General features: G+C 52.0%; 8 protein-coding genes across 8 annotated transcripts; 4 read left to right on the forward strand and 4 right to left on the reverse strand.

Moving 5' to 3' along the window:
- Positions 1-2,669: 2,669 nt before the first annotated feature.
- Positions 2,670-4,448, reverse strand: QC761_201500 (uncharacterized protein; the record flags this gene model as incomplete). The annotated part of the gene is made up of 1 exon (XM_062875881.1): positions 2,670-4,448. The coding sequence occupies one exon, from the start codon at positions 4,446-4,448 to the stop codon at positions 2,670-2,672; it is 1,779 nt and encodes a 592-aa protein (XP_062734422.1).
- A 601-nt stretch (positions 4,449-5,049) lies between these two features.
- QC761_0032610 (uncharacterized protein) lies at positions 5,050-5,642 on the reverse strand (the record flags this gene model as incomplete). Its single annotated transcript, XM_062872286.1, has 2 exons — positions 5,350-5,642; positions 5,050-5,280 (listed from the first exon to the last, which is right to left on the reverse strand). Exons 1-2 carry the CDS (start codon positions 5,518-5,520, stop codon positions 5,050-5,052), a joined length of 402 nt encoding a protein of 133 aa, XP_062734423.1. The 5' UTR covers positions 5,521-5,642.
- Positions 5,643-11,287: 5,645 nt separating this feature from the next.
- Positions 11,288-15,472, reverse strand: QC761_201510 (uncharacterized protein). The gene is made up of 6 exons (XM_062875882.1): positions 14,961-15,472; positions 14,047-14,778; positions 13,703-13,981; positions 12,555-13,655; positions 11,885-12,494; positions 11,288-11,821 (listed from the first exon to the last, which is right to left on the reverse strand). Exons 2-6 carry the CDS (start codon positions 14,685-14,687, stop codon positions 11,693-11,695), a joined length of 2,760 nt encoding a protein of 919 aa, XP_062734424.1. The 5' UTR covers positions 14,688-14,778; positions 14,961-15,472; the 3' UTR covers positions 11,288-11,692.
- A 1,630-nt stretch (positions 15,473-17,102) lies between these two features.
- On the forward strand, positions 17,103-17,852 carry QC761_0032630 (uncharacterized protein; the record flags this gene model as incomplete). The annotated part of the gene is made up of 4 exons (XM_062872287.1): positions 17,103-17,155; positions 17,258-17,485; positions 17,557-17,688; positions 17,831-17,852. 4 exons carry the CDS (start codon positions 17,103-17,105, stop codon positions 17,850-17,852), a joined length of 435 nt encoding a protein of 144 aa, XP_062734425.1.
- Positions 17,853-18,262: 410 nt separating this feature from the next.
- QC761_201520 (uncharacterized protein) lies at positions 18,263-18,615 on the forward strand (the record flags this gene model as incomplete). Its single annotated transcript, XM_062875883.1, has 2 exons — positions 18,263-18,482; positions 18,560-18,615. 2 exons carry the CDS (start codon positions 18,263-18,265, stop codon positions 18,613-18,615), a joined length of 276 nt encoding a protein of 91 aa, XP_062734426.1.
- A 168-nt stretch (positions 18,616-18,783) lies between these two features.
- On the forward strand, positions 18,784-19,842 carry QC761_0032650 (uncharacterized protein; the record flags this gene model as incomplete). Its single annotated transcript, XM_062872288.1, has 2 exons — positions 18,784-18,936; positions 19,001-19,842. The coding sequence occupies 2 exons, from the start codon at positions 18,784-18,786 to the stop codon at positions 19,235-19,237; spliced, it is 390 nt and encodes a 129-aa protein (XP_062734427.1). The 3' UTR covers positions 19,238-19,842.
- Positions 19,843-20,139: 297 nt separating this feature from the next.
- QC761_201530 (uncharacterized protein) lies at positions 20,140-21,373 on the reverse strand. The gene is given in 5 exon segments (XM_062875884.1): positions 20,140-20,721; positions 20,772-20,894; positions 21,017-21,046; positions 21,101-21,273; positions 21,284-21,373. 2 exon segments carry the CDS (start codon positions 20,860-20,862, stop codon positions 20,444-20,446), a joined length of 369 nt encoding a protein of 122 aa, XP_062734428.1. The 5' UTR covers positions 20,863-20,894; positions 21,017-21,046; positions 21,101-21,273; positions 21,284-21,373; the 3' UTR covers positions 20,140-20,443.
- On the forward strand, positions 21,016-23,162 carry QC761_201540 (uncharacterized protein; the record flags this gene model as incomplete). Its single annotated transcript, XM_062875885.1, has 2 exons — positions 21,016-22,655; positions 22,714-23,162. Exons 1-2 carry the CDS (start codon positions 21,389-21,391, stop codon positions 23,160-23,162), a joined length of 1,716 nt encoding a protein of 571 aa, XP_062734429.1. The 5' UTR covers positions 21,016-21,388.
- Between the last annotated feature and the right edge of the window lie 3,090 nt (positions 23,163-26,252).

Here is a 26,252-nt window from a genome sequence, read left to right on the forward strand (position 1 = left end):
AACAGAAACACCAAGCTGAAATGGCCCCCATGGGCCATGGTCAGCCCCGAAGTCTTGCAATCAGATGCTACGGTACAGATCAGGAAGCTTGCTCCGGAGCTGAAAAGGCGCTGTCGATCACCAGAAGCAGCACATGTTTGGAACCAGTCTCCCGGGGCCCTTTTGTCAGTTGCACTGCACCACCTAGCACTGATAAGCTACCTAACACGGGCAACGACAAAAATATCATAATGTCGCGGCAAACACCACAACCTCACACCGAGGAGATACTGAGCACAAATGTCAGGTCAGTGTCTTCAGCTGGGCAAGCCTTCAAAGGTCCAGACCTCCTGTCTTATACTCTCACCTTGGATCATGATCTGTTCGTCATGCCACTCCTTCAGTCACAGGTCCAGACATGTCACGGTAGAAGCCACTCAATTTCCAATGGCGACAACGAAGAAAAGCCGTGCCACGGACGCCGCCATGATTCAAAGGGCTCTTTTCCACACCATACTGTTAGGTGGTCTCTGGGAACTCCACTGCAACGTTAATCGCGTGGCGTTCTGTCAGACGCTTTGCTCCAGTCTTCACGACTCAACGGAAAGACGAAAATACGCTGCGCCGTCCGTGCCATGACAACCGAGAAGGAAGGCACCTTACAGCTGATACGCGCACCCCACCATCTCACGGGTAGTCACCTCCCCCTTGTCTGTCTGAAGGATCATCTACATGGAATTCCAACCCACCACCAAACACAAGTTCCGTCACCTCATCAAAAAAGTCTTGAAATTCCAAAACTCGAGAAATACAATTGACTAGCATCATTTTTTCCAAAATAGCAAAGCGAGGAGGAAAAAAAAAAAAGAAAAAGAGGCGTGACCTGACTTTCTCCTTGGCTGGGCATAATCCATCGCTAACTAACCCCAACTTTCTCGCCGATTTTCCTGTTTGGGAATGTAGACCCTTGTACGCCCTCTCTCTCGCCTTTTTCTTCTTTTCTTCTTGTTTGTCTTTTTTCCCACGAGCGGTTTGTCACGGCCACCCCCGCAATTGCCTTCCCACCCAACTGCCTGAAATAATCCCAGCAAACAATTTTCTTTTCTGGCATTGCTTCTTTTCCATCTCGAACCGGCCGGCGTAGAGAAACATTGTGAGTGGTCAAATCCTCGACCGGCGAAGCGGGCATGTGTGCCGAGCTGCAGGATACGTATAAGCCGAACCGACACGAGAGGAACTGACATGGTCAGGCACACACAGACACACACACACACACACATATATATGCAGGAGACAGATCGACGGGCGGGCAGGTTCCTTCAGCTGCGAGCACGTCGGTCGGTAAGGTAGGCAGGGCTTGTGTTGCACCTCGACGAGGGAGAAAGGCCCTGAAATACTGCGTCTGTATGTAGTGTACAGGTAGGTAGATGGCTGCTTTCGCTAGGCAGCCGTTCAAATGTCTGACAATGACACCAGTCGCCATTAAGCAAAGGGTAACTTATCTTGCATCCATCGTGGACTTTTGTTTTTCTAAATACTTAGCCTGCAGATTCCAAATCATGTCATCCTTACCACCTGAGCCACCAGAGTAGAATTTCCAAAAGCCAAAGAGGGTAACCGGAAAAGAATGCCTTGGCTGAGCGCCACTACACTACTCCCCACAACCGATCATCATCAAAGATGTTTGGATCTAGAAAAAACAACCGGTTGATCGATAGCTTCGAACACTGCAAGGAGGCGCAGTGACTGTGTGGCATGGACATACTGTGCAGGTAGACAGATGGATACAACCTACGTGTAGCTCAAGTCCACTTTCTTCCACCGCTACCTCCATCTCCATCATCAATCAACATCACCACGCACAAAAATGTAACCCATTCTCCCTCGTTCCCAATTCCAGTTACCCCCTTCGGTAATTAATTCGTCCTTTTCCCTCCAGATCTCCCTCCAGATCTTCCCCACTCCCGGGCGCTCGCTCACCAGCCGGCCCCCGGCCCCCAATGTCACCGGTAACTCAATCCTGACACCGAGAAGACCGACTGACAACACACACAAAAGACACCACTTTTTGCACAACATTCATATAATTTTTATTACAGATCTGATGGGTGCATAATACACGACAGGAAAATAAGGCAATGCCCAAGACATACACCACCTTGGTTGTAACAAAAGTTTCTAGGCAGGCAAGATGCACCCGTCCGTCTCTGCGTGGGATTTTTACCATTTTGTGTGTGTGTGTGTGTGTGTAAGGAGGCAACCGTTTGCATAAGGGGATGGATGGACGTCTTGGGCATTTTTCCATTCTGGAAAATCACCTGATTTGACAATCCCATTCTCTGCAAGGAAATCAACTACAGTATGATGATGGCTGGAGAGAATATGTTAAATGTTGACAAGAAACTGCATTAAAACTAAACAACTAATCAACTAAAAAGGAAACTATCGGCCGTTACAGAGTGAAAATCATGGAAAAAAAAAAAAAAAAAAAAGAGAATGAAAAAGAAAATAAATGAAAAAAGAAGGGGGTATTCCTTATTCCTTTGCCCACGCTGCCAAATGTTCCAAATCAATCCATCTATCCCATCCCATACCATTCCATACCAACCCATCATGTCGTGAATTGCAGGAGATATATCAAAGAAAAAAAAAAGGTATCCAAATAGTCATAAATCATACCCAACTCTCATTTACTCCTCCTCCCCCTCAGCATCAACATCCCCCTCCGCATCCTCCTCCTCCCCCCTCCCACTAACCACAATCTCCTCCCTCACCCCCCTCCCTTTTTGTCCCTGTCCCCCCCTAACCTGCCCGTTCCCGCCACCCCCCTGCCTCTCCAACACCTTCCTCAACTCCCACCTCCCCCCCCGTCCCCCCCGTTCAATAATCCCCACCTCCCTACTCCTAGCCCACTCAACCAAGCTCCCATCCTCATCCCCCCCAAACCTGACCTGCCCCTCCCTCCCCAACGCCGCCCCCTCCAGATGCTTAGCCACATGCTCCATCCTCTGATCCCACGCCTCCGGGCCCCTAAACTCCCCCACCTTACACCCCTTGACAGGACACCTCATAACCTCAGGCAGCTTACACCTCTCCCTCTTCCCCCTCTCCTGCAGCTCCCTCAACCTCACCTCCCACCCGGCCATCTCTTCCTTCTCCCCCGGCGTCAACACCCCCCCTTTATTCGCCCTCCCAGCACAAAGTTTCTTCGCCCCAGCAGGCATGTGCATCCTCTTCAGGTGCTGGGTGTACAAATCCTTGCGATTGAAAATCGCCCCATTCGGCAGACGACAGCCGCCATTGTTCGTCTTGGCGCACACACCCTCTGTGCAGAGCCAGTAGTCCAGCAGCAGGTGCTGCGTGATGACGTGACGCTTCCATTCGTTCTTGGCCGCAAAGGTCGCTTCGCAGCCGGCAAAGTGGAACACGCAAGTGAAGGGGCGGGTGTGCTGCTTCTTGACGTGGGTATCAAAGTCGGTGCGGTCGGGAAAGTCGGTTCGGTTGCAGTCGGGGCATTTGAAGGATACCGAGGAGGGAGCCAAATGGTTGATCCGGCGTGGGGAGGGTTTGGGGAGCCGCTGCTGCTTGGGCGGTTGTTGTTGTTGTTGTTGTTGTTGTTGAGGCTGGGGGTGCCAGGCTTGGGTTGGGATGCATTGTTGTTGGATGATGGGAGCGGGATGGTTGTTGTTGTTGAGTTTGGTTTTCTTGGCAGGGCGGTGCTCGTCTTCAGAGCCAGAGTCGGAGTGGCGTTTGGGGGTTGGGGGGAGGGAAGACTCCTCGGAAGAGGAGTCGCTGTCGTGGTCGAGCTCCCGCTTAAGGGGAGAAGAGTAAGAAGTAGAAGCCTGGATCTCCTCCTTGATCATGGGCATGTCCTCGGCCGGACTGGCAAGACGAATAAAGTCGGAGCCGACGGTGTTTTGGTTGGTGCTCATGTCGCACTGGGTGGGTGTGTAGCTCGGCTCAAAGAACATGCCCTGGCTGTAGTCCATGTCGTTGTCGTTGTAGAGCGAGTTCATGCCGCCGTCAGTCCAGGCCCCGTAGCTCGGCATCATGCCCGAGCCCGTGAACCTGATGATGGCGTCGTGAGTGCTCGAGAAGTCGTCAAACTGCCCTGGCGTGGGTGAGAAGACAGATGGGACCTCAGGGGGGGTCGTGGGATGCTCGTAGTAAGATTCAGTCTCAGCACCGGGACTCGGGGCGCTGCCCGAGGCGGAGGACGGCTCGTGGGAAGACATGGGACTGGCGAATCGTTGTTGCGTCGGTGGTGGAATAGCGGAAACGCCCATGCTCGTAAAGTATGTCTTGGAGTGGGTGTCGTTCAGGAACCGCTGAGTGGTGGCGGAGAGGATAGGGTCGATGTAAAGGTTATCCTCAGTCTGTGTCGCAGCCAAGTCTTGGATAGGAACGTCAATGTTCGCATATCCAAAGCTCGAAGTGCTGCTGAAGATGGTTGAGAAGTGGCCAGCCATCTTGAATGGTGATGAAGGAAAGAGAGGTGGTCGATGTTGGGGCAGAAAGCGTCAAAGACACAAACGTACGGCAAGCCAGAGCTGTATAGCCTCAAGCTTGAAGAGCCAACATGGGAGGGTGCGAGTAGTTATGTGCGGTGCTGTCTGAAGGATCCAGCAACAGAAAATGGAAATGAGGTCGGGGTGCTGGTCGAGGTATGGGTGGCACGTGAAGACGCAGTGAACAAAAGATGCAACAGTGGATCCTGGACTAGAGACCTACGCACCGTAATATAAAAAGGCGAGGGGGTCTTATGCTGCATGGCTCGATGTGGCGATGATCAAGAACAGACCACGAAGAGCGGGAGCAGCTTGGATCAAATATGAAGAAGACAAAAGGTACGAACCACATGGAGACAAGGGCAGTGACCGCGTTTCCATCTTGGTGTGCCATGTTCGGGAGAGCGCGCCAGAGCTGGCGGTTCTTTCTGCTGCTCCCCACTTGTGCCCAAGCCCACCACTTCTAAGCTCATCGCCAGAGGGGAAGGACGCTCCCCCCTTCATGGCTCGCTGCTCAGGGAGAATGCGGCTCTGCTGTGGGCCCAGGATGTACTCCTACAGCCTAAGCACAGCATCTGGGTACAAGAGGGTTCTGCCAAGTAGCCAAGGTGGTAGCGAAAAGGCCCTGGCTCACAGGAGGGGGGGCTGAGGCCAGGTTCACAGGCCACCCCTGCCCAATTTCGACCCCTGGCGGCAGGGGGGCGGACGGGGTTGGCAACAATCTCTTGAGAAGCGCTAGAAGGGTGTTGTGAACCGTCGTCTTTGAGCGCTGCGCCTCAGGCTTGCTTGCTTTCTGAACAAGAGGTGAGTTGTATACGGGACAAGTCTGAAATGTACAGCGCACAGGGTACATGATACCTACAAAGGAAGCGCGCGAGATGTCGAAACAGACGCGGGAGCTGTTTCCAGTGAGAGTTCGTTTACTTTGAATGCCCGGTTCTCCCGCCGAGCACTCTCGGGGCTTCACAGCAGAGGCCAGTCGCTCGGGTATCTGATATGTCACAAGCGGGGGCCGAGTCAATGGCGCGAACATGAACAGCAAGGTACATACCCCAGACTGCAGACTGCCCTGGAGCGCGGACGGGTTGTGGGCGAGAGCGATGGTTCGCGGACAGCTGTAGTAGCTCTTGATGATATCGACACCCTCCCACAGACACCTCCCCTGGTCGAGCAAAATCCTCCCCCCATTCCCAACCCGACAAGAGGAGACGGCAGATGACGGGATGACCAAATTTGAGGCTCTTTTGTGCTTTTACTTGCTTGTATTCGTCGTCCTGCTTCCCCGGACGGCGGCGTGATTCGTGGCTTCCGATGAAAGTGGCATTTACCCATTTCCGATCAGAGTGGGCGCCACAAGGTCGATTTACTTCCTGCACGAGCATGTGTCAGTCACGTCAGTCAGGAAAGAAGAAAAAGCTGAAAAAATCAATTCATCATGATGTTTGGTTTGCTATGCTTGTTGGTGATTTGGGAGGTGGTCGGTGAACTTAGGATTACCGCTAAAACAGACGCTAAGAAGCTGTCCGTTTCTCCCCAGACTGAGGTGCCCCACTGGATCCAGTGAGTGGCCCAGGGACCCAGACGCTCGAATCCTTATTAACCCTTGGCCTTGGTGGCTGTTTTCGTTTCCATCTTTCTTGGCGGGGCTTCCGTCTCTTCTTGATGCTTGAGATGAATTCTATCGTTGACAGTCGACTGTCGTGTCGTGTCCTGTCGTCTCGGGCACATCGGACATCTCGCTAGTTTCTGTCACGTTCATCAAAACAGCCCAAGCATGCAGGGCATCCAAGGGCGACAACACACTGCGATCGATTTCCTCACCAGGACATGACAGACAGCAGACGGGAGAGAAAAAGAAGGGTTACAACCGCGGACGTGGCAGACGTCCGGAAAAGGTGGGGTTCTACGCCCAGCTTCTGAGCATCTTCCCCTCTGGTCTCAACCATGGCCGCTCTGATTGGGCCCTTTGCGTCGCCGGTCAGAATGGAATCTCTCTTTCCCGTCTTCAAACCCAGCGCCCTGGGCTCGCCTCTGTCTTGGGCCCTGGCCCTTCCCGTCCCTCTCTGATATGCCGTCGTTCGTCAACAAATCACACCTCCACCGCCATTTCAACCTCAGAGTAAGGTGATATTGTAATTTCTGATGCAAAAGACTTCACATCTGGAGAGTCACATGTTTCTGCGCCGGCCAGTGATTAGCAGAAATCTCTGTCGGGGCCAGTCTTCCCCTGCCCGCCCGCCGTCCTCCCGCAGCTTTCGCCTCCTCGCTCTTGTCTTCAACTCGTCCCGGCGGCAGCAGCGTGGCTGTCAGACTTGTCGCGGGCCCGGGGGATCGACGGCCAATCAGCATGACACCCCAGAGAGCAAGCAAGTCAAGCAACAAGCAAAGCCTATTCTCGACTTGGGGGCCAGAAATCTTGGGAAGGACCCAGCCCCACGGTCAGAGACCGCCCTAGTCGATGTTTCTCTTTGCCGGCGACAGGCCCCAATGACGACTACCTATCGGTCTCTGTAAACGGCAAATGGCCATCGGTCGAGCTTTTAGCCTCTTGACCGGCGATAGAACACGGAGCGGTCAGAGACGCATGAGCTTAATTGGCCCGACACCCGTCACAATGTCACGATAGCAAATCTACACTGGTAAGACTGCTGCTGCGACACTGGAGGGGAAGCCTGGCAAGGCGACGGTAGTGGTGACGGTGCTTGTGGTCGCCTTGTTCTTTGCATGCACCCCGCCGTGTAACTCCGACTGATCAACCAAACACTTCCGAGGGAACAACTTCACCAACTGGCGACACCCCGTTGGCAAGAGATCATCAGCAATGACAAAAACCAAAAAGACAAAACGGTCAAGAAGCAATGTCTCACATGGGTTGTTGACCTTGGCCGCCACGACGGGCCTCCTTTCACAAATGAGAATCGAAGCTGGACAGACACCTCTACCACACACCTAGATCCGGCCCATTGGTCTCGTAATGAAAAGCGCCCGTCTAGGCACGACCGACATCCTTCCATCTAGGCAAGCCCCTCCGCGAATCTGACCAACCCATCCGTCCTGGTGGCGTCCCTTTGATCGGATATGGGGGGGTCCTGCGTCAATGCCGTATGAAACAAACAACTAAAAAGAGCAGACCAAGGGCGCAGCAGGGGTTGGCTCTTGCATAGACTTCCACTTTCCAGAACAAATGACGAGTCTCCATAACGTCATGGCCGCGTCCATGTCGACCTCGAGATCTCTTCAGATGTTGAGAGATCAGACGAAGCGCCCTTGGCTCCAGCCCAGTCGAGACGCATATGTAAGCCCGATGTAAACATGCCAATTACACTCTCATGAGCTACACCATCCTGTCATGGGTCTTATGGCTGTTCTACCCCTGAGGGTTTACCCTGCATCTGAAGATCTCAGACTTCAAGAGTCTCTTGGGAGAGTGGCCCGGCCAACCACCCTACATCATGGTGAATTCCAAATTCATGGCGGTTCGCTCAAAATAGGTCATCTGGGCCGGCTGTGAACCCACTGCCATCTCTGTTTTGGTGTCGATATCCCAACTGGGTGTCTTCATCAGGCAAAGGGCTTTCTGACACTCCCAACCCACGAGGCAAAGATATCAGAGCCCTAGATGATACTTCTAATCTGGTGACCGGGATCTTGTTATTTGCCCGCCTTTCGGTTTAGATGCAAGCCAAGTGCCTTGCCAAATCGATGGGGAAAGTGGTGAAGATTCCGAGAGCAGGCACAGAAAGACAACAATCCATTCTGAATAGCAATCACCCGTCACTCTTCTACCAGCTGTAAATGGACACGAATGGGTCAACAGAGCCCACAACATCCTACCTCTGTCTATAATTCGCAGCCTTGACGCCAAGTACACGATGGACGAGGTCATCTTAGGAGGCCCAACGTCCCCGTCCCCGTGCGTACACCATCAACCCTTGTGTCAAAGTGGTAACGAGGCCTGACCACCACCATTCCACAGAGGCCATCTTCGTACGCTCATCTTGACGCCTACAAGAATAAAACTATCTACTCAATGGAATTGGCTTGCGATGTTTCAACTTTGCCACCGCCATAGGCACAGGCTCTTAAGCGCGAGGACGGGGGATGCCGAATTGGACGCCTACTCAACCACCCCCAAGGTCTTTTCTCCCTGCCTCTTCATTGATGAGGTGAAGTTTAAACGCTGTGGACGACGCAGTATGCAGCGTCCAGACGATTTGCCACCACCAACTGAGGTCAAGAGCCGCGAAAAGGTTGTTCTAGTCGAGGGATGCATCGTGTAATGCTCAAGGCTGGTCTACACCGAACACCAGAAAGAGATGTAAACAACATCCCGACCTCCCCATCTTCCGACTGACTTCGCCTTGCAAAGCTCTTGGCCTGCTTTGGCGCCGACAAAGACCTAGGATGCATGAGAATCACCACCACAAAGTTCATTGACGAGAATATCCTTAGACAAAACACATCGACACCGCATGGGAAGGCCTGAGTTGTGAGGTGAGACTGAAGTAACCATTTACAATGAGGGATGTATCATTCTGGACACCAGAACGCACGTGTGGATGATCAATGTGGGTGGGAGGTGGTCCTAAACGAGGGTGCGAAGGGCAGTAACGCCATGATGGATGGATGGATGCTCTGGATAGGTAGGTACGTATAGACCTGGCCATGGGGACGACAGTTCTCCGGCCGAGAATCTCGGATCTTACCTGCAATCTACACACACACACACACACAACCTACTGGGAGAACATGCAGGATCAGACCTCATCTCAAAAGGATCTGTTGTCAACACAGACCTGTCGGGACCAGAGGCGGCTATGAGGATCATCAGTTAAGTTATGGCCAGGTCTTCAAAGCTGGCACACTCATTATTTGAATTCATCTTGACCCATCATGGCTACCTAACCGTCCGTCATCAATTCAACACCATCCCACATCCATCCCGATCCCGGCATCAGATACCGCTCCCTCCAAAGGCACCGAAACGAAGCAGCCTATCACATCGTCCGACTATGTGCCCATTGACTATCTTCCACATGCGGGCTGTCCCTTCGCGCTATCGAGCCACCGGTTCACAAAAAGACCCTCGAAATACCAAGAAAAGGGCACTAGGGAACGCCACAAAAACGTCGCTGTCCAAAAGATACCGACCCAGCACGGCAAGATCTTGCTGACCTGAACAATTGCCAGGTTTGACCGCACGGTCACACCCACTCGAAGAATCCTTTGCTGTAATCATTGAACCATGAATCAATCAACCACGCCAAGGCCTACATGCCATCGAAGACGAGCAACCATCAGAATAAGCACCAAGACATGATATCTTGAATGGGACCAGAAACTTATGCGGCTATACGCCACCACATTCGCAAACAGAAGAAGATCGGCAGGATAATACCGAACGATCAAGAAGATCCATCCATCTGGGCTATCTGGTGTGGCTGGGCCAGCTGAAAGGTGCATGTCGAAAGCTGCAAGTTCAACACATGCCTATGTGAGTAGGATCATGCAAAGCACCTGCTCACTCATCCGCGAGTCATGATCGCAGTCTCTACAATCACACAGAACAAAAGGAATTGAATTGCTTGGAAACACCCTCGAGCACCCCCCATTGTTGGTACCGGACCGGATCTACCGAGCATTATCGAACACAGCTCAGGCTCCGTTTCTCTCGGCGCTCATCACGACATCCCCCAGGGCACGTAACATCGCCTGCAACTTGCCCATACCTGACCCTTTTTACACTCGGGGGCAATAGCTCAGGGCAAAGCCCAGCTAAGTCTCTTTTTCCTCTGGGCAAAGAGAGACTATTTCTCCCCTGACACTCCTGCCCTGAGCCATCACGTGTGGCATTGCCGCTTCATTATTTACTAGTCCCCCCCAGTTCAGGCTTGTTTCCTTCTCGGCATCCGGTCAACACGCAACTTTGATTTCCGCTCAAAGGCTTATTTCGCTCTGGGCATCTTATCCTTCTTCTTGTTACCAAAGGGATATTCTCCCCAGCCAACCTGCACACAATACACTACTAAGCCCACACCGCATGCCCCCTCCCCTCTTACTCTTTTTGTCAGCCACTAAAGCAAGCCACACTTCTTGGAGAAGGCTTGGAAGTAAGTATCTCGCTCACGTCTGAACCGACATCAGCCGGGTCAAGACATTGCCGAACATGAGGCCAACCCCACGGACACATCCCAACCTTCACCACCATGATACCCAGCAGGGATCACTCCCCGACCTCTGCTTTCTCCGCGCTTAATCCTTCTCTGCCACTCGAAAAAGGAAACTCGAAAAGGTCATCCTAAGAGATTGTGGTCAAAATTCATCCCGGTTGGTCAGGGGAATCTTTTTTTAAACGCGCGTGGCTTTTGTTGGGCTGAGAGACATACACACATACATCCTTTTATCACTTCGCCCGTCTGTGTGTTTTGGTGGTACAGACGCCTAATTACCGCTGCCACCCTCACCCTCACAACCATCATTTTGTCATGATGATGATGATGATCAGAGGTTGTAGGTAGGTAGCTGAGCCAAGCTGGAGGTGGTTGCAATCTCAGCTTTCTTACTCCTGGGCCGTGTAGCCTTGAGCTCTCCCCGCTTCCTATGTTTCTCCTGACACCATTTCCAGCCCTGAATTCTGTCAGTCCCATCTAGGTGGGTTCCGGTCCATCAAACTTGACAGATACCATTCAGATTTGCCCTCCTCGTTCAAACTCCTGCATTTCGCCTCTCACACAATACCAAAATCATTTCACACTTGTCGTCCCCTTTTCATCACCATGATTTTAAGACGTTTCTTCCTACTTATTTATGTAGATGACGACAACGTGAACTGCAAAAGTGAGATGCAATCAAATTCAAGTCAAGAGAAAATGCTAGTACTCCTGAATATCCACCCATCCATCTCTATAAACCCATCGTTAATCCTCCCAAAAATACCCAATCCCAAAAATGCCAGAATCCCCCGCTTGCTCAACCAAGGACAAAAACATGAGATGCCGTGCGTGATACAAAGAGGTAGTTCACACTTTTGCGTAGATGATGTCAAAGTTTTTTTCTTTAAAAAAAAAAACCCAAAAAAAAACCAAAACAAAAAACAAAGAAACTGGCCATCCGAAAAAGTGATGAGAGGGGTGCTATCCAAGATGCCCTCCCTCCCAAACAAAAGAAGAGTAAAAGAAATCTTTCCTCCCAATCGCAATGCTTTCTTAATCAAAACTCATCTCCTCATTAGTCGCCTCATTCTCAAACGTCCGACAATTCCTACACTGCGTATGGCTGCAAGTGTCCATACACTGGTTCGTCGTCTCAAAGTTCCAAAATGCACCGCAGTTGCACTATACACCACCAAGTCAGCAACCGGCTATCGACATGTCGCCAAGGCAAAGACAGGCACTTACACAAGTCCACAACATCTCCCCCCTCCCCCGTCCCCCCCTCGACCTCTTCCCACTTCTCCCACCCCCAACAACAACATCCCCCCCGTCCTCCTCCCTCCCCCTCTTTTTCGTCCCACCACCACCACCACCAACCCTAACCTCCTGCTCCCCAACCATCTCCAAACTCCTCCAACTCCCAATATCAACCTTCTCAAACCCCCCCTTCCCCATAAAATGACAATCAATATGATCAAACCTCTCGCTGTGCGCCGGCCCCCCGACCCCGAGTGGCTCGACAGTCTTGACGCAAAACCCGCACCAGAACCTGCTCTCAAAGTTCCTCCCATGTCGGTAATCATTCAGCTTCCGTTCAATCTCCCCCCCGTCGCGAAACTGGTGATCCCGTTCCAGATGCCCCTTTAGGCTCTCCCTGCGATGACAAACCTTGCCGCATTCATAACCCCCCTCACCAGCAGCAGCGGCAGAAAAAACCTGCTCGGTGCACCGCCAAATCTCCAGCTGAAAGTGCTGGCTGTTTTCGTGTCGCTTCCAGTCATTCTTGCTCCCAAAACGCTTGTCACAATTTGAAAATGTGCAGGCGTAGGGTTTCGCGTGGCGTTTTTGGTGTTTTCTTTACCCCGAAAAGAATTAGTCGCTTGATACTGAATTTGGGGACGGGGAGGGGACATACTTAAGCTCGCAAGGCCTTGAAAAAACCTTGTTGCACTCATCAATCTCGCACTTGACCTCCTTCGTAACCTCGGTAACAACAGACGACGGCGCAGACGGCGTCGTCGTCGTGTTGTTAAGAACCACCACCTCATCCGACTTTTGATACCCAAACTCCTTCACAATCCTATCCAGCATCCCCCGTGACCTGAGCATCTCCAACGTCGCCTTGAGGTTCTCCACATCCCCCAAATCTATCGAGACAACACCCCCCGGTGATTGCCCGGTGGCAGTAGTAGTAGTAGTGGTGGTGGTGGTAGTAGTAGTGGTAGTAGTAGTAGGCTCGGGAGATGGCGTCGCAGCAGCAAGAAGCTGGAGCCGGCTGGCGTCTTCTTCAAGATTGGACGAGTCCTGTTGTTCAGAGACTTCGTTGTCCTCCTCCCCAGCTTCAGATTCCTCATCACCCACCATGGCGGCCGACTGTCTTCTGGAATAATCCAGAGTCATCTGGTCTGGCGAAATGGAAGTTAAAGTCACAGGTTCATTTTTGGGCTGCTGCTGCTGCTCCGCAAATTCATCATCATAATCATCATCACCTTCTTCTTCTTCCTGCATGATATTGTCCGGGCTGGTATCATCGTCTATCTGTATCACCTCGGCGGGGTGGGCGTGCATCTCACCCGCTTCATCCATCGAAGGCAAAAGTCCGCTGCCGGCACCGGTCAGAATATCCGGAGAGACATGTCCTGGTTGCTCCAAGGTTTGCTCCTGAACCGGGGGCTCAACCTGCTGCTGGAATCCATGTGGAATGTTCAGTCCTTGGAGATCCATCTCAATGGGGATACGTGGGTCATCCAGGCCGGTTTGGCTCTGGTGGCTGTGGAATCCAGAGGCGTTCATGAGAGCAGAGTAATCCGGCTGGCTCATTGATGAGCGGTACATCAGGTGCTGTGGTTGGATCACCGTAGGTTCATCAGGTACATGATGGGAGAGACTCGTCACGGGCTGGCCATGTCCTAGTCCGCTCCATGACGCATGTTGACCAGCATAGGTAGAGTGTGTTCCCGCTTCCGAAGGCGCGTGATCGGAGGCAACGGAAGCACCGCCGATATCCAGGCGGCCACTGGCGATAACAATGTTAGCTTCCCAACTAGAACTGTTGATGAGTACAAGGTAACGCACCGATACAAGAAGTTGGACAAGTCCATGTTCTCCTTGTGATGTACTCGCTTCAGATGCTGCCTGAAGTTGTCTGGCCTCGGCCACGTCTTGTTCTTGTCCTTGCACGAGTCGATAACACATTGATAGACAGGTGCATCACTCTTGTAGATCCTGTGGACGCCCGCCCTGTGGCGGTCCAGGTCGTTGTTAGTACTGAATCCCTCGGTTGCCTTGGGACAATCTGGCATATCGCATTTGAACGGCTTCTCGTGCCGTGCTTTGTGCTTCCTGGCAAGCAATATTGCATCAGCAAAGTCTGATCAACCCCGAGTGAACAAATTACGGCAACCTACCTGAGCTCCGAGTTTGTCTTGAAGGTGAGCTGTGGGCAATCGAGACATCTGAGGTTGTTAGCAGTCGAAGTGGTGGAGCCCGCCCGTTGACTTCGAGCATCGCGGCGGCGTGGCCTGTCGTCGGTCGTGACTTGGCTTAGACCATAGCGACTAAACTGCTGTGTGATGTTGTGCGTCTCTGGGTTGTCGACGTCCCCATTATATACTGATGACGGGTTGCCCACGCTCCGAATGGTTTGACTCCCGTAACCCGAATCGGACACAAGCTTTCCTCCGGTTGGGCTCACGAGCGTTTCTGCTTCAGACGGGGGTGCATTGTTTCGATACTCGGTATAAATAGGTGCGGTGAAATCAGAGTCTCTCCATGAGACTGGTGCTGTGGCTAGTTGAGAGTTTTTGACAATACGGTAATTCTTCAAGAAATCGCTGGCGTTCAACGTGCTAGCCATCATGTTTTGCTGCGGGACATGTCTGTTGCCATAGGTACTCAAGCCGCCCAGATTGTCCTGCATCATGGCATATGCTGAGTAGTTGTTGATACCAGCCCCCGATGGCCTGGTCATGCCCGCCATTTGGGACGAGTCAGAGGTGGGAGCATGCTCGGCCAGGTGGGCGAAAGAGTACCGCGGAAGCTGCGACATGATGCCGGCCCCTCGTGATGAGTGCCTGGACGACTTGTATTATTCGACGAGGCAATCGTGAGAACGTATGTCGTCAAGTTAGGTTGGTTGTCTAAGAAGGTGTCAACAGGGAGGAGGCCTGTACAGTTGGCTTCCTGATGGAGTCCATCTTGGAACGGACAAGGAGAGGAACGGGTAAACGTCTTGGCGTTCTAGACCTCGAATTGAGATTCGAGGATGCTCGACAACAAGGCCAACAACTATGGATGGAAGATATGAAAAAGGTCTACTAACGGACGAAAGAAATACACCCTATTCTGTCAGTGTTTATCAAAAGACCGCAGTCGTCGGGTGCAGTTCACGGTGCAAGAGCTGGAGTTGCCCGACTCAGCCAGACATTGCCACTAGTTGTGAATGGGCGGGCGCGGGCTGGTGATGGTTGGAGAGCGACGAACGGAGATCAAGGTTGTTGGAGTGGGATGATCAAACAATGGAAGTCCAGGCAAACGTTTGCGTCAATGATGTCGTCTCAAAATGACTTGTGCAGTGAAATGGGAGAGAGGGAGCCGATGTCGAGTGAAAATTGGGAATTGGGAATTGGGAAAGGGGATGGATGGCAGGCAGCAGTGCCAGGCTTGGCAGAGCACAGGAGCACTGAGAGCACACATCGGCCGCCTCACTTTTCCACTTTCCAACCTGGAAGTTTCTGTTTGAGGGAAGTCGGTGACTTGCGACTGACCGGTTGGCTGAGAGGCCAATCAGGCTCGGTGAAGAACGCCTACAAGTTGGCAAAGCTGAGCACAACTCATGGTCGCCTGGTCACGTGGGTCACCACTGACATCTCTTGATTGGATGACACTTGGCTGTGCTACACTGCCAAGTCACACCTTGTGCTTCCACATCTACAACAGAATCAGCAGTGTACACTCTCGTGGAAGCAGGATCGGAGGATCATAGGAGCTTGAAGTTTCTCACGCACTTGCCTTTTCCTTTTTGTTTTCAGTCTCGGAAAGCTACGATGGCTTTTCCTAGTGCAGGGTTTGTGGCACTCGCCATGGAGCTCCCAGGTGTGGTGATGAAAACCTTAATCATGGCCGCCCAGTCAGAATTCGGAAAGTCATGATCAACCTTAACACGATCATTTTCCGACTCATTCAACTCATCAGGTAGTATTCTTTTACTAAACACCACAGCAACCTCACGAGGGATCACGACGAGAGCCTCTTCCTTGCCTTGGAATTCTGGAGCCAGGTAGCCGTCCAGCAGTCCACTGCCGATGATGAGCCAGATGGCTGAACAGTTCAGCGATGGCAATCACCATTCTCATACACGGCCTCTGAGGCCGTTCGCCAAATCCATGAACAAAGAAAATATGACAGCCGCTTGACCTTGTCTAATGCAGGGTGGAAGATGATCGTCGCGGAGAAACAGGCCGAGGGGTACGACAAGGAGGCATATGAGCATGCTCTCTGGCTGACCCAATTCACACATGCAACTGTCAGCACCACGAACTCACACCAAAGCAAGAAGAGTAACGCCCGACTACAGACGTATCTGCTCAAGTTTAAACATCCATTGGCTACTGCCGGGCAGGTCAAGACAGCGGCTAGCCTGGACACAACCCCACCCATCTTCAGTGGCGCTGGCGATGACGGTGATTCGGCCAACTTCTGCAAGATCGTAGGGACAGAACGTAAGAACCACATCATGTCATACTTGAACCAGACTGGGCATTCGACTTTCAAGCCCACTTTCATCACCCGTTCCGTTGCCTTCCAGCTCAGGACCAATACCCAGTCCTCTACTTCGTCTACGAAACGCTGGCAGACCCCCCGTGTTCTCAAAGAAAACATGAACCTAGACGACGAACTTGTATACAAGCCTGCTAGAGTGCGAGGTGGTTTGCTCAAGGTCTGGGGAAACAAGTACAAGGCCCTCGTTGATGCGCCTTCAAGGATGGATCACAACAAGGCGATCGTCGATGGTTACGCCTTTACTGTCGAGAATAGCATGCAGGAGGATGCTCTGTGTGGGTATGAAACGGACAAGTATGAGGTGGTACGGTGCGCCATCGAACTGCCAGAGGAATGCCAGGGGGTGAAGGGCTTGACTTTCCGATTTGTTGGGGAGACAAAGTGACACCACTCCATCAACTCACAGCAGGGCTGTGGGCTCCTTGACACCTTTGCTCCCTCGCGTATTGTTACCTGCCAGGTTAGCATCTCCGGGGAAGAGCCCCGAAGTGCAGATCCATATCGGACCGTCAAGCGCGGCTTCTCTTCGACCACAAGTTCATCGAAATCCTGTCGGGTGGCTACTTCTGATGGGCCTTGGCGGTCTGTTCTGGATTGGATAAGGCATTTGGCTGTGTAACTTGTATAGGCCGCGAGCCTCAATTTTTTACACCAAAATCTCGCCGGTCTCCTTTTCCGCATCATGGCTGCCCGAATCGGCTTAGAAGGCGGGCGTCCCAAAGCACGGCGAGGAATGTTTGCTTACTCGGCTCAAGCCACCATCTGAGAGATAAAAGACAGGTCATATATCATACCCTCTCCAAACCCCAAATTCTCTTGTTCACCATTTTCAAGCAGCGTCAGATCCATCTTTTACCCCACAAACGTCAGCAGACCAAGCAATGTTTGCCTGAGAAGCTTCAACACTACTGTCCCCGGCTTGACTTCCACTGCGCCTCCCGAATGCGGGCCGATGCCCTATGGCCACGCTATACCGGGCCTTCGCAGGCATCAGTGCCAGGGAGACCTTGATATCGCCTCCAACCAGTCCGAACTCGCTCCGCATCTCCTACCGTCACGCTTTCGGTAGGGTTATGCTCTCAGGAGGCTATCAAGTCACCACGTCTCGATACTGGTCGATATCCTCATACTTATAGGTATCTTTGCGCACAAGAGAAGTCGGGGAATCTCATCACCACATCCCTTCTTCTCTCCGGGCCGGTTGATATACCAAAGACCGGCGAGGTCCGTCTCAGCTGGTCTGATGTCGGCCACCAGGCGTCAGTTGGGTAATTTGCGCCGGGCGACCCCCACTCCTGTTTGTTTGCTTCGTTGCAGATGGTGTAAGGTGTGCGAGGAGGACCCAGTCTTTGCAGCAGCACAACTGCAGAGCAGAGGCTCGACTTTAACAATCACTCACAGATGGCCTAGATCCGCTCGACGCACTATGTGATTAGATCCTACCCGAATGTGCTGTCACTTTATGGCACCCACACAGCTCCTTGTCGTCTCACAGGTGGATGGCTGGCGTCGTCATATCCAACAAAGATCCAGGCTCCTAGGTGCAGTGTGATGATGTGCACCCTCCGACTATCGATCGAGAAGTCTCGGCTTAAACGTGACTGGTAGCTATGTGGTGCTTGGAAGGGGTATATAGATGCCTCAATCGCCGTTTTTTTATCTTCTCGGAGCAATTTCAGATCACCCTCTTCCAGTCATTACTGTAGGCTAAAAGTCTCGTCTCAAGGTTGTTGACGAATCTTGTCTAGTCATTTGAAAGACTGCTTTCTAGAATCTCAGGACACCAAGCACCAACACAGTCAACCCGCTTCGCCCCTTTTTACCTCGCCCGTTGCCGTCGGTATGTGCGACTACGAGGAATTCATTTGGTCCTGTGAGCACTCAGACTTCCGGCTCAAGTCATACTGCCATAAAGCCCGAAACAACCCGGGCCACGCCTGCAACTTTGTAAAGCGGCTACGCCATTGCTGGGACCAAGGCCGTCCATGTGACGCTTGTCTTGCAAAGCAGGCAGCTGAGGCCCACGCCCAGATGATGAGCGGTTGGTACGGGTCGAATCAAGGTACGTCAGAGGTCAGCTGTCAGATACTTCCATCCAGTGCTAACACCAAGAAGGCGGTCGAGCCTAGACTTTTCCAGCCAGCCATTGGTCCTTCGCTGCAGACCATCCATCGGCCACGGTTGCCAGTTTCTGATTCATCTCGATGGGGGAGCCAAAAGATTGTCTCTTGGTGTTGTCGGAGTTCAGAATAGAGTTTTCATGGTTTGTTCATTCAGGGGGGCGTTTCACTGTTACACATTTTGTGGGAAAAGAACACACTTCTTTTTTGTAGAGGAGAAGAGCAATCCAATCACTCTTTGCCATGATGATGAACAGTAACAGTCCACTACATATAGTCTCACACTCTGGTACCTACATTTCCCACCTATCTTATCACCGAGTCTCCCGAGATTGTACTACATACCTATATCTTTTGTCCTCTCGCCTTGCTAGGCGGGGGACTTTGGGGATAAAAGTTGTTCCAGTAATCTACTACTACCAGGAGGAAACTCGCTGACACTGAGTTTAAAAAAAAATAGCCCATTCTTTTTTTCTTTCGTCGCCTCCACCGAATTACGTCCCACCCTCGGGAAAGAAACCTTCGTGTCATCTGCCGTGCCCTTCCCTCCTTCCTTCTATCATGCGGTAACACGCGGACGCGGACGGGAATGGACGAACCACGTCTGTCTGTCCCAAGCCATTTTGTACGTCCAAACCCGCCATGGGCAATCATGAACTACTTTTTTTATTCCCACGACGGATACCAAGGTAGGTAGGTAGGTATTTTCCCCTTGATATCTGCAACCCCCGTTTTCCCTAGGTCGCATAGACTATCTGGCACATGATGAGCCACACACTGCCGGCTTCCTTCGTTGCCTTCCCGTACATGGGTGCCTGTGTTACATACTCGGCTGATGGAATATTCCAACCCCTTTTCCAATGGGGACTGGGGAAAATTTTGCTCGCCTGCTTGCCGGCCGGGAGCATGATTGATGATGGCTGGAAACAAACCCCCCCCCCCCGGTTGGGGAGCTTACATGAACAGTTAGTTTGTATATATCGGATGCGGGTATCCTTTGTTGTTGGAAGAACTACCTACCGAAGTGTTCGGTAACTGAAGAGAGGGTGTCTAAGAAGGTGAAGGTGACACACGCTACGTGGTTGACAGTCGGGGCCGGGGAATTACATGCGGGTAGGTAGTTGAGATATGTAGGGGTTGGTTGAAGGTGGGACATGGGCAGAGAGGGAGACATTCCATGGAAACGGTGAAAAAATTCATATGGTACAAATGTCACACATCAAACCCAGCAGAGGGGGTGAGCGGCCGAGAAGTGGGGGATGTAGAATATATGAATGGGTTAATGGTTAACCCTCAACAATACGTCCCTGCTGTCAGTTGGATTCTTCCAAACTGACGTTAGGTAGCTGCCTACATTTTAGCAAATTGAAAACAACTCCGAGGAGGCCGGGTGTAACGTTTTCCATACATCACACCACGCCACTAGACTTTCACAAGAGTTACGACTGTTCTTTGTGTTCAGTTGGCGCGGTACTTACCTCGTGGACAAGCACGACGGTCAAGGGCGCGGCCCTAAAAACCTCTAGCAACTTCCTTCAGAGACCGCGGAAAGCTTTACGCATTTTCTCATTCGAGCCATGCGTTACGAGGAGGTACAGGCAGGCCTTTCTTTTTGATTTATACTTCAGTTCTGGTATAATAAGACTCCAAGGATTAGAAATACGTGCGCCAGAGGTTGAACCAAGACCCATCTTTACCGAGGACATACATCCTCCGTACCTTCCAAGCTTTCGTCCCTTCGTTGTATCATCCTCCATCCCAACTTACCATCCCAACTTTCCCTTATCATCAGATCAAACTCAAGGAAACATTCCACACATTAGCACCCAATCAGAGTAATCACATCAAATCATTTATTCCCCCCTCTATAACCCCCCCTGCTTTCTCCTCCTCATCCCAACCTCTACTCAAAGTTCGTAGCCCCCTCCACCCTTCCCACAACATTATACCTCTTACTAAAAAACGTAACCCAATCATTCAACGTCCCCTTCTCCTTCTCCGTCAGCCCAGACCAGTCGGCATCCACATCCTCGACCTTTATCGAGGTCTTGCCCAGGGCCTTGGAGGCGTCCTTTCCAGCAAAGACGTGGTAGGTGCCGCCGGGGAGGTAGGCCTTGTTGCCCGTCACGTCGTAGACGAGGCCCTTGATGGCGACGTAGCATTTCCCGTCTGCTTGTTCACCTGTTTTTTGAGTTAGAACATGTGTGAGGGTGAAAGGGTGGTAGATATACCGTTCGCTTTGGCCAGCTCCGAGAGAGAGATTGGGTCGTCCTTTGGGGGGTTGAGCTGGACGGGGGTTTTAGGTTCGAATTTGCCGGACATTTTGACAGATTTTGTGATGTGGGATTTATGTGCTGAGTGAACGATGTTAGTGGTGAGATATGGTTGTGTTGGTGATAGGGGGGGGGGGCTGCTCAGGGAGCTCAAGTGGGGGGCGGGGTAAAATAGCTACCGCCGGCAGAAAAGGGAAACATACAGCTTTCGGTCAGAGAAAAGTTTGTTGGTTCTGAATAGCTTTGTTAGATCTGGCGGAGTCTGAAAGCAGGTAAGAAATACTTACGTACTGGAGAGCCTTGAGTCAAGAATCTTGTGATTGTTCAGTTGAGACAACAGATGAACCTCGGGATGGTGGCGGCTCGACAGGGATCGGGCTGGGACCTGGGCAATGACGTGCAGCGGCCGCCAAGAAAAGGACGGTTTGGTGCCTCAGGCACTATTGTCTTATCTGCGAAGCTTAGGTTAGCTTCCGGAGAGAGCTGCCAAGAGCTATGACCTAAGCTCCCAAAAGTTTCCTTCAACTCCAGGTTCAAGGGGCATCACCAGAAGTGGGAATTGCCCAACTTTCACCATGCCGGTTCCAAGAATAGCCGGTCTACGGGCTGTAGGAGCGCAGAGACTACTTTCCATACCACGAAGAAGCCCGCAAACAGCGCTCAATGGAGCTCGTCAATCCCTCGGAATCGACCAGCAAGGCCGTCTAAAGTCGACAACCCCACCACCGGGCGGTGGACAAGGGGCAGGTCAACAACAGGGGCAGGGGAAAGAGGGCGAGCAAGGAGAGGCTCAGAAGGAACAGTTCAAGAAGGGGTTATGGTCAACATTCTGGACGCTATGGAAGAGGGACATGAAGCGAGGATGGGAAATCACCAAAAAGACATCGCTCAAACAGACATGGAAGGAAGAGCCAATTGGTCTGGTCATCGGCGCCGTTGGTGCGACACTCTCCATGTGTTTCCTCGCTTTTACCTTTTACCAATACTTCGCCTACTACAACTCTCCCACGTTCACCGTTTTCCCCGAGGACGTCGCCTTCGCGTTGAGGAAAGCTCTTTACTTTGGTGACTTCAAAAAGGACACCAAGCGCGCGCTGCATTATTACAAGCAGGCTATCGAGCTCTGCCAGGAGCACAAACTCGACCACTTCTCCGACGAGGTGATGGGCATCAAGCTCAAGCTCGCCGACTGGCTCGAGAAGATCGACAACCACCGCAACGCTATTCACATTCTCGAGAACCTGCTCTCTGACTGCCAGCGCTGGATCGTTGCGTTTGAGAAGGCGGAAAAGGAGGAGATTTTGCCGGGGCAAAAGAACTACAAGCCTCAGCATGCTATCAAGGCTGTGGAAGGTGAGACACCGGGTGAGGTCAAGATGGTTGTTATCCCACCGCCACCGGTTGAGGAAGAGGGAGGAGCCAAGTCAGAAGGAGAGGCGGCTGCTCAACAACAGCAACAACCACCCCCACCAACCAACCCAGACGGCACACCTATTCAGCCAAAAGAAACTTTCCGCGGCAAGCGCACACGTCTATTGATGAAGTCGATTGGCATTGCTGTTAAGCTCGCCTCTCTCTACTCTGATGACCATGTTCTAGAGCGGGAAACCGCCCACGAGAAGCTCGTCTGGGCTGTGGAAACCAACCTCAGAGAACTGGCTCGCCGGCAAAAGGAGCCCCTCAAAGAAGGAGAGGGCAAATGGATGACACCCGAGGAAATCGGCGGCACGCTCGAATCTCTGGCGCACGACTACCAAGCCCAGGCCCAGCATCACTTGGCCGTGCCTCTTCTCTTCCAAGCACTAAGAATGTGCGATCAACCATGCCATACAGCCATGCTTAGTATGTTTTTTTATTTCATCTCCCTTTTTTGACCAAATTTTCACTTACATGCGTCTAGTGTCCAACATATCCACCTCGTTCGCCGAACACCCCCTCCTCCCACCCGGTGACTCCCCCGTTGATGCTCTGATGGAGCAAGACGCCTCCAAGATTTTTGCTACAGCCAAGCAGCAGCGCTCTGCGTACTTAGAGGCGGCGGAGAGATGGGCGCAGAACGCGATTGCGCAGGCGAAGAGGACGATGGGGGAGGAGAGGACTGAGGAGTGCGATCAGGCTTGTGCTGCGGCGGTGATCAATTATGGGTCTATTCTTGCGCTGCAGGGGAAGACGGAGGAGGCGAGGAAGAAGTTTGAGCAGGCGAGGGAGATGATTGGGAAGATGGAAGGGGGTGATAAGGGGGTGTATGAGAGGGAGGTGGAGGAGGGGTTGAGGAAGTTGAATGGAGAGGGGGAGGACAAGAAGAAGGCGAAGAAGAAGATTATGCCTGGGGGGGTTGTGCCTAGGTAGGGTGGGTTGATTAGGGGGGGGGATGGGGCGGGGATTGTGACTGGGGCGGTAGGGGTGGTTGCCTTGAGGGAGCCACAGAGGTGTGCAAAGAGCAGAGGACCATCCTAAGTTCCAAGGTGGAGCTGGGGATTTTGCTGTCGGTTCCCTGGTTTTAGGACCAATGGAAGTGGTAAATGAACGCCCGACAGTTGTCGGTGATGGGCTGCCGCAGTGGTGGCTAACCACTTTATTACTGCCGTGCTTGGTTTATGTCAGCGGCCCAGGCGGGTCTTTTGAAGGTCAGGGGGGGACGGCAGTTGTGCTTGCCGCACACACACGGAGAGGAGGGAGGGAGGGAACATGTCTCCAACACGTGAAGAACCTCTTGGCTAATAACGACATTCAACCCTGACCATCCTGCAGATATCCTGCTGCTGCTGGTGCTATGATCATTCGGTCCTTTGGTCAGGAGCTACAAGATCTCATTGGACGGGTCGGGTTGGAGCCCCTGACTGAAGTAAGCAAGCATATCGGGCATCTAGAGGGCCCTCGGTCTTTATGGCATATTTCATGAGGCCTCGAATCATCTATGGAATACTGGGCATTCCTCAAGTCTGGTACTGCTGGTCTCCCTCTCGAAGCTCGACCTAATCGAGAAGGAGGAAGAGATACGAAGTGGCCACCTTAGGTACATGGGATATACCTTGAGGAACAGAACTCCCTGCAAATTCTGTAGATATGGGATCGGCCCGGGTGTGTGGAACGATGGGTGCTGGTTGATGGAAGTGGCACTCTGAAAGTGGATGATGCTACATGCCTTGGGCAGTTTGGTTCGAGTTTTGGGCGGAACCGCAGGGCTGAATAGAGGGTTGAGGCTCAACGGGAGGGAGGGAGCGGCAGCCAATGTCCTTATCCTCGGTTTCGCTGAGGATCTGCTCAGTGCCTGGACTTTTGTGTGATATAGCTGTTTTGTATTATTATGTGTGTGTGTGTGGGGGTGGAAGGAAAGAGAAAATGATGATACCCCTTTCTGTATATATGGAAATTGTAACGAACAATACACAGCTCTCCATGCTTTTTTATCGGCCACTTGTGGTAGAGCAGGAGAGGTTGATACTGTGAGGGCGGGAGTGTCGTGAAAACTGGGCGAGTCTGGAGATGGGGATTTATTTGGGGATGGCTGGACAAGGGGCTGCTTGTACGAGAGTTTATACTAGATTAGTTGCTTGTTATCCATAGCTCTGGGCATTCTATCCGTTGATAGCTCTGGTGTAAGGAAAATGGCGTTGACACCTTTGGTTGTAAGCAAGCAACCTGATTAGATAGCTTGGTTGTGAGTACCTATGATGTAGGATGATCGCATCCGATATAGGGATATGCTAGATGAGGCCTGACCATCAGCTGTTTGTTTTTTATTCTCTCTGGCATTTCCATCGCAGCTTTGTAACGGCTTTTTCGGACACGATCTTGTCCCGTTCTCCCCCCAGCTTGAGATCCACGTTTTGCTTTCTAGTATTCCATCGACATCATCTGCTTACCTACCCCCCTAGCTTACAATATCTTGACCTAAGCTTTACGAATCCTTTTCCGCAGCTTGGAGTTAGATACTTTTCTTGTGTTCCAGAATAGGAAATATCTAGTTATTTATATGCGAGGTAGCCACGAGTTGCTTGGCTGGGCATTTAGCCGTCAGCATGTCATCCATTCATTCATTCATACCTAACCAGAGGTAGCCGAAACCTGCTTGGCTCTCGGTGACCCATCATCACATCATCCATTTTGATAATGAGACCTACCTAGGCTTTTCGGTCGAGGCCGCTACAGCTGTTTTCTTTATTCCAAACTCTGGACAGCATGAATACTACTCTGGACATCAGAGAGTGCATGAATAGATGGAAACCCTTGGCATCGGCCCATGCAAGCCCTCCTCGCAAGAATTGCCTTGAGGGTACCTGCTAGTCAAAGCATACCTAGGCCTGCTACAGTGTAGTAGTCCACTCCCATCACGACAGTCTATAACCCTACTTCGACGGCTCAGCCCGCCGCCACCGCACCAAACTCCCCCCAACCAACCAAGATGAACCTCTTGAACAAGAACACGCAAAAGAAAATGACGACACTATCAGACCACTTCTGCGTCGTCCATCCCGTGTCTCGATATGCAACACGATCTAATCTTCCCTCTCCCGCAGACGACGACGGAATTGCGGGATAGCGGCGAGACATCACCGAACCCGGGTAGCCAGCCAGCCAGCCCCAAGTAACAAGGCTGGCAAAGGTAACCGTGAAAGGAGGGTGCGGCTGGGACAGGGGTTGTAAAGGTTGCAATCTTGCATGAAGAAAATTGTTAAGGTCACCGCCCCCGTCGCTATTTGCTGGGAAACCTCTCAAAACACGTGGAGAATGAGAACGCGAACGGGCCTGGCTTGCATTAGGGTCGGTCATGATGGAGGGAGGTGGGTGAGTCTTGGGAGTTGACCAATCAGGGCTGCAGCGCACAACCAAGACTGAAATGGAAATTCTGCGTGTTCAATCATGGTCACTGGAATTCGACATGTTTATTGCAATTGCGTCCTCATCGTGGCGAGGGCATCGCTGTCGGGGGAGATCGGACCCTCAGGGTTACTGCCAATATGGATCATCAGGATGTTTTGTACGCAAAGCTACGATGCTGATTTGGTCTCGTGTGCAATGTAGGTGGCTTGTTGCCGATACTATTCCGTCTGGAGTTTGTGGAAATCTTTCCGCGTGTGTGTCTCCATTATGATCCAGCCTCTTTCAATAGTGCTAACGACACAGCTCGTGTTTCTGCATACGCAAGGTATACTTCCGAATTGCAGGCCCACGACGAGAAAAAGAGGTGGTGTCTTTCATTCTAGAAGCCCTGAGGACAGTGGGCGTCTGCAGGAAATACGGGTGCCTGGCCTGGATGCACTACATGGTTGTTTCGGAGGACAGTTTTGGCTGGCGATATGTCAAACAGACGCTTGAGGCTGGCCAGATGAGGAATTGTGCCGGTTTTGAGCAGGGCAAGGGTCCTTGCTATGTGCTCCGGACGGGGTTCCGAGGACCTCTGTATACACCTGCAAGGGCGTTGAGTTGGACGTCCGA

The sequence above is a fragment of the Podospora bellae-mahoneyi genome, chromosome 2 (genome assembly GCF_035222275.1).
Source record: "Podospora bellae-mahoneyi strain CBS 112042 chromosome 2, whole genome shotgun sequence".
Lineage (NCBI taxonomy): Eukaryota > Fungi > Ascomycota > Sordariomycetes > Sordariales > Podosporaceae > Podospora > Podospora bellae-mahoneyi.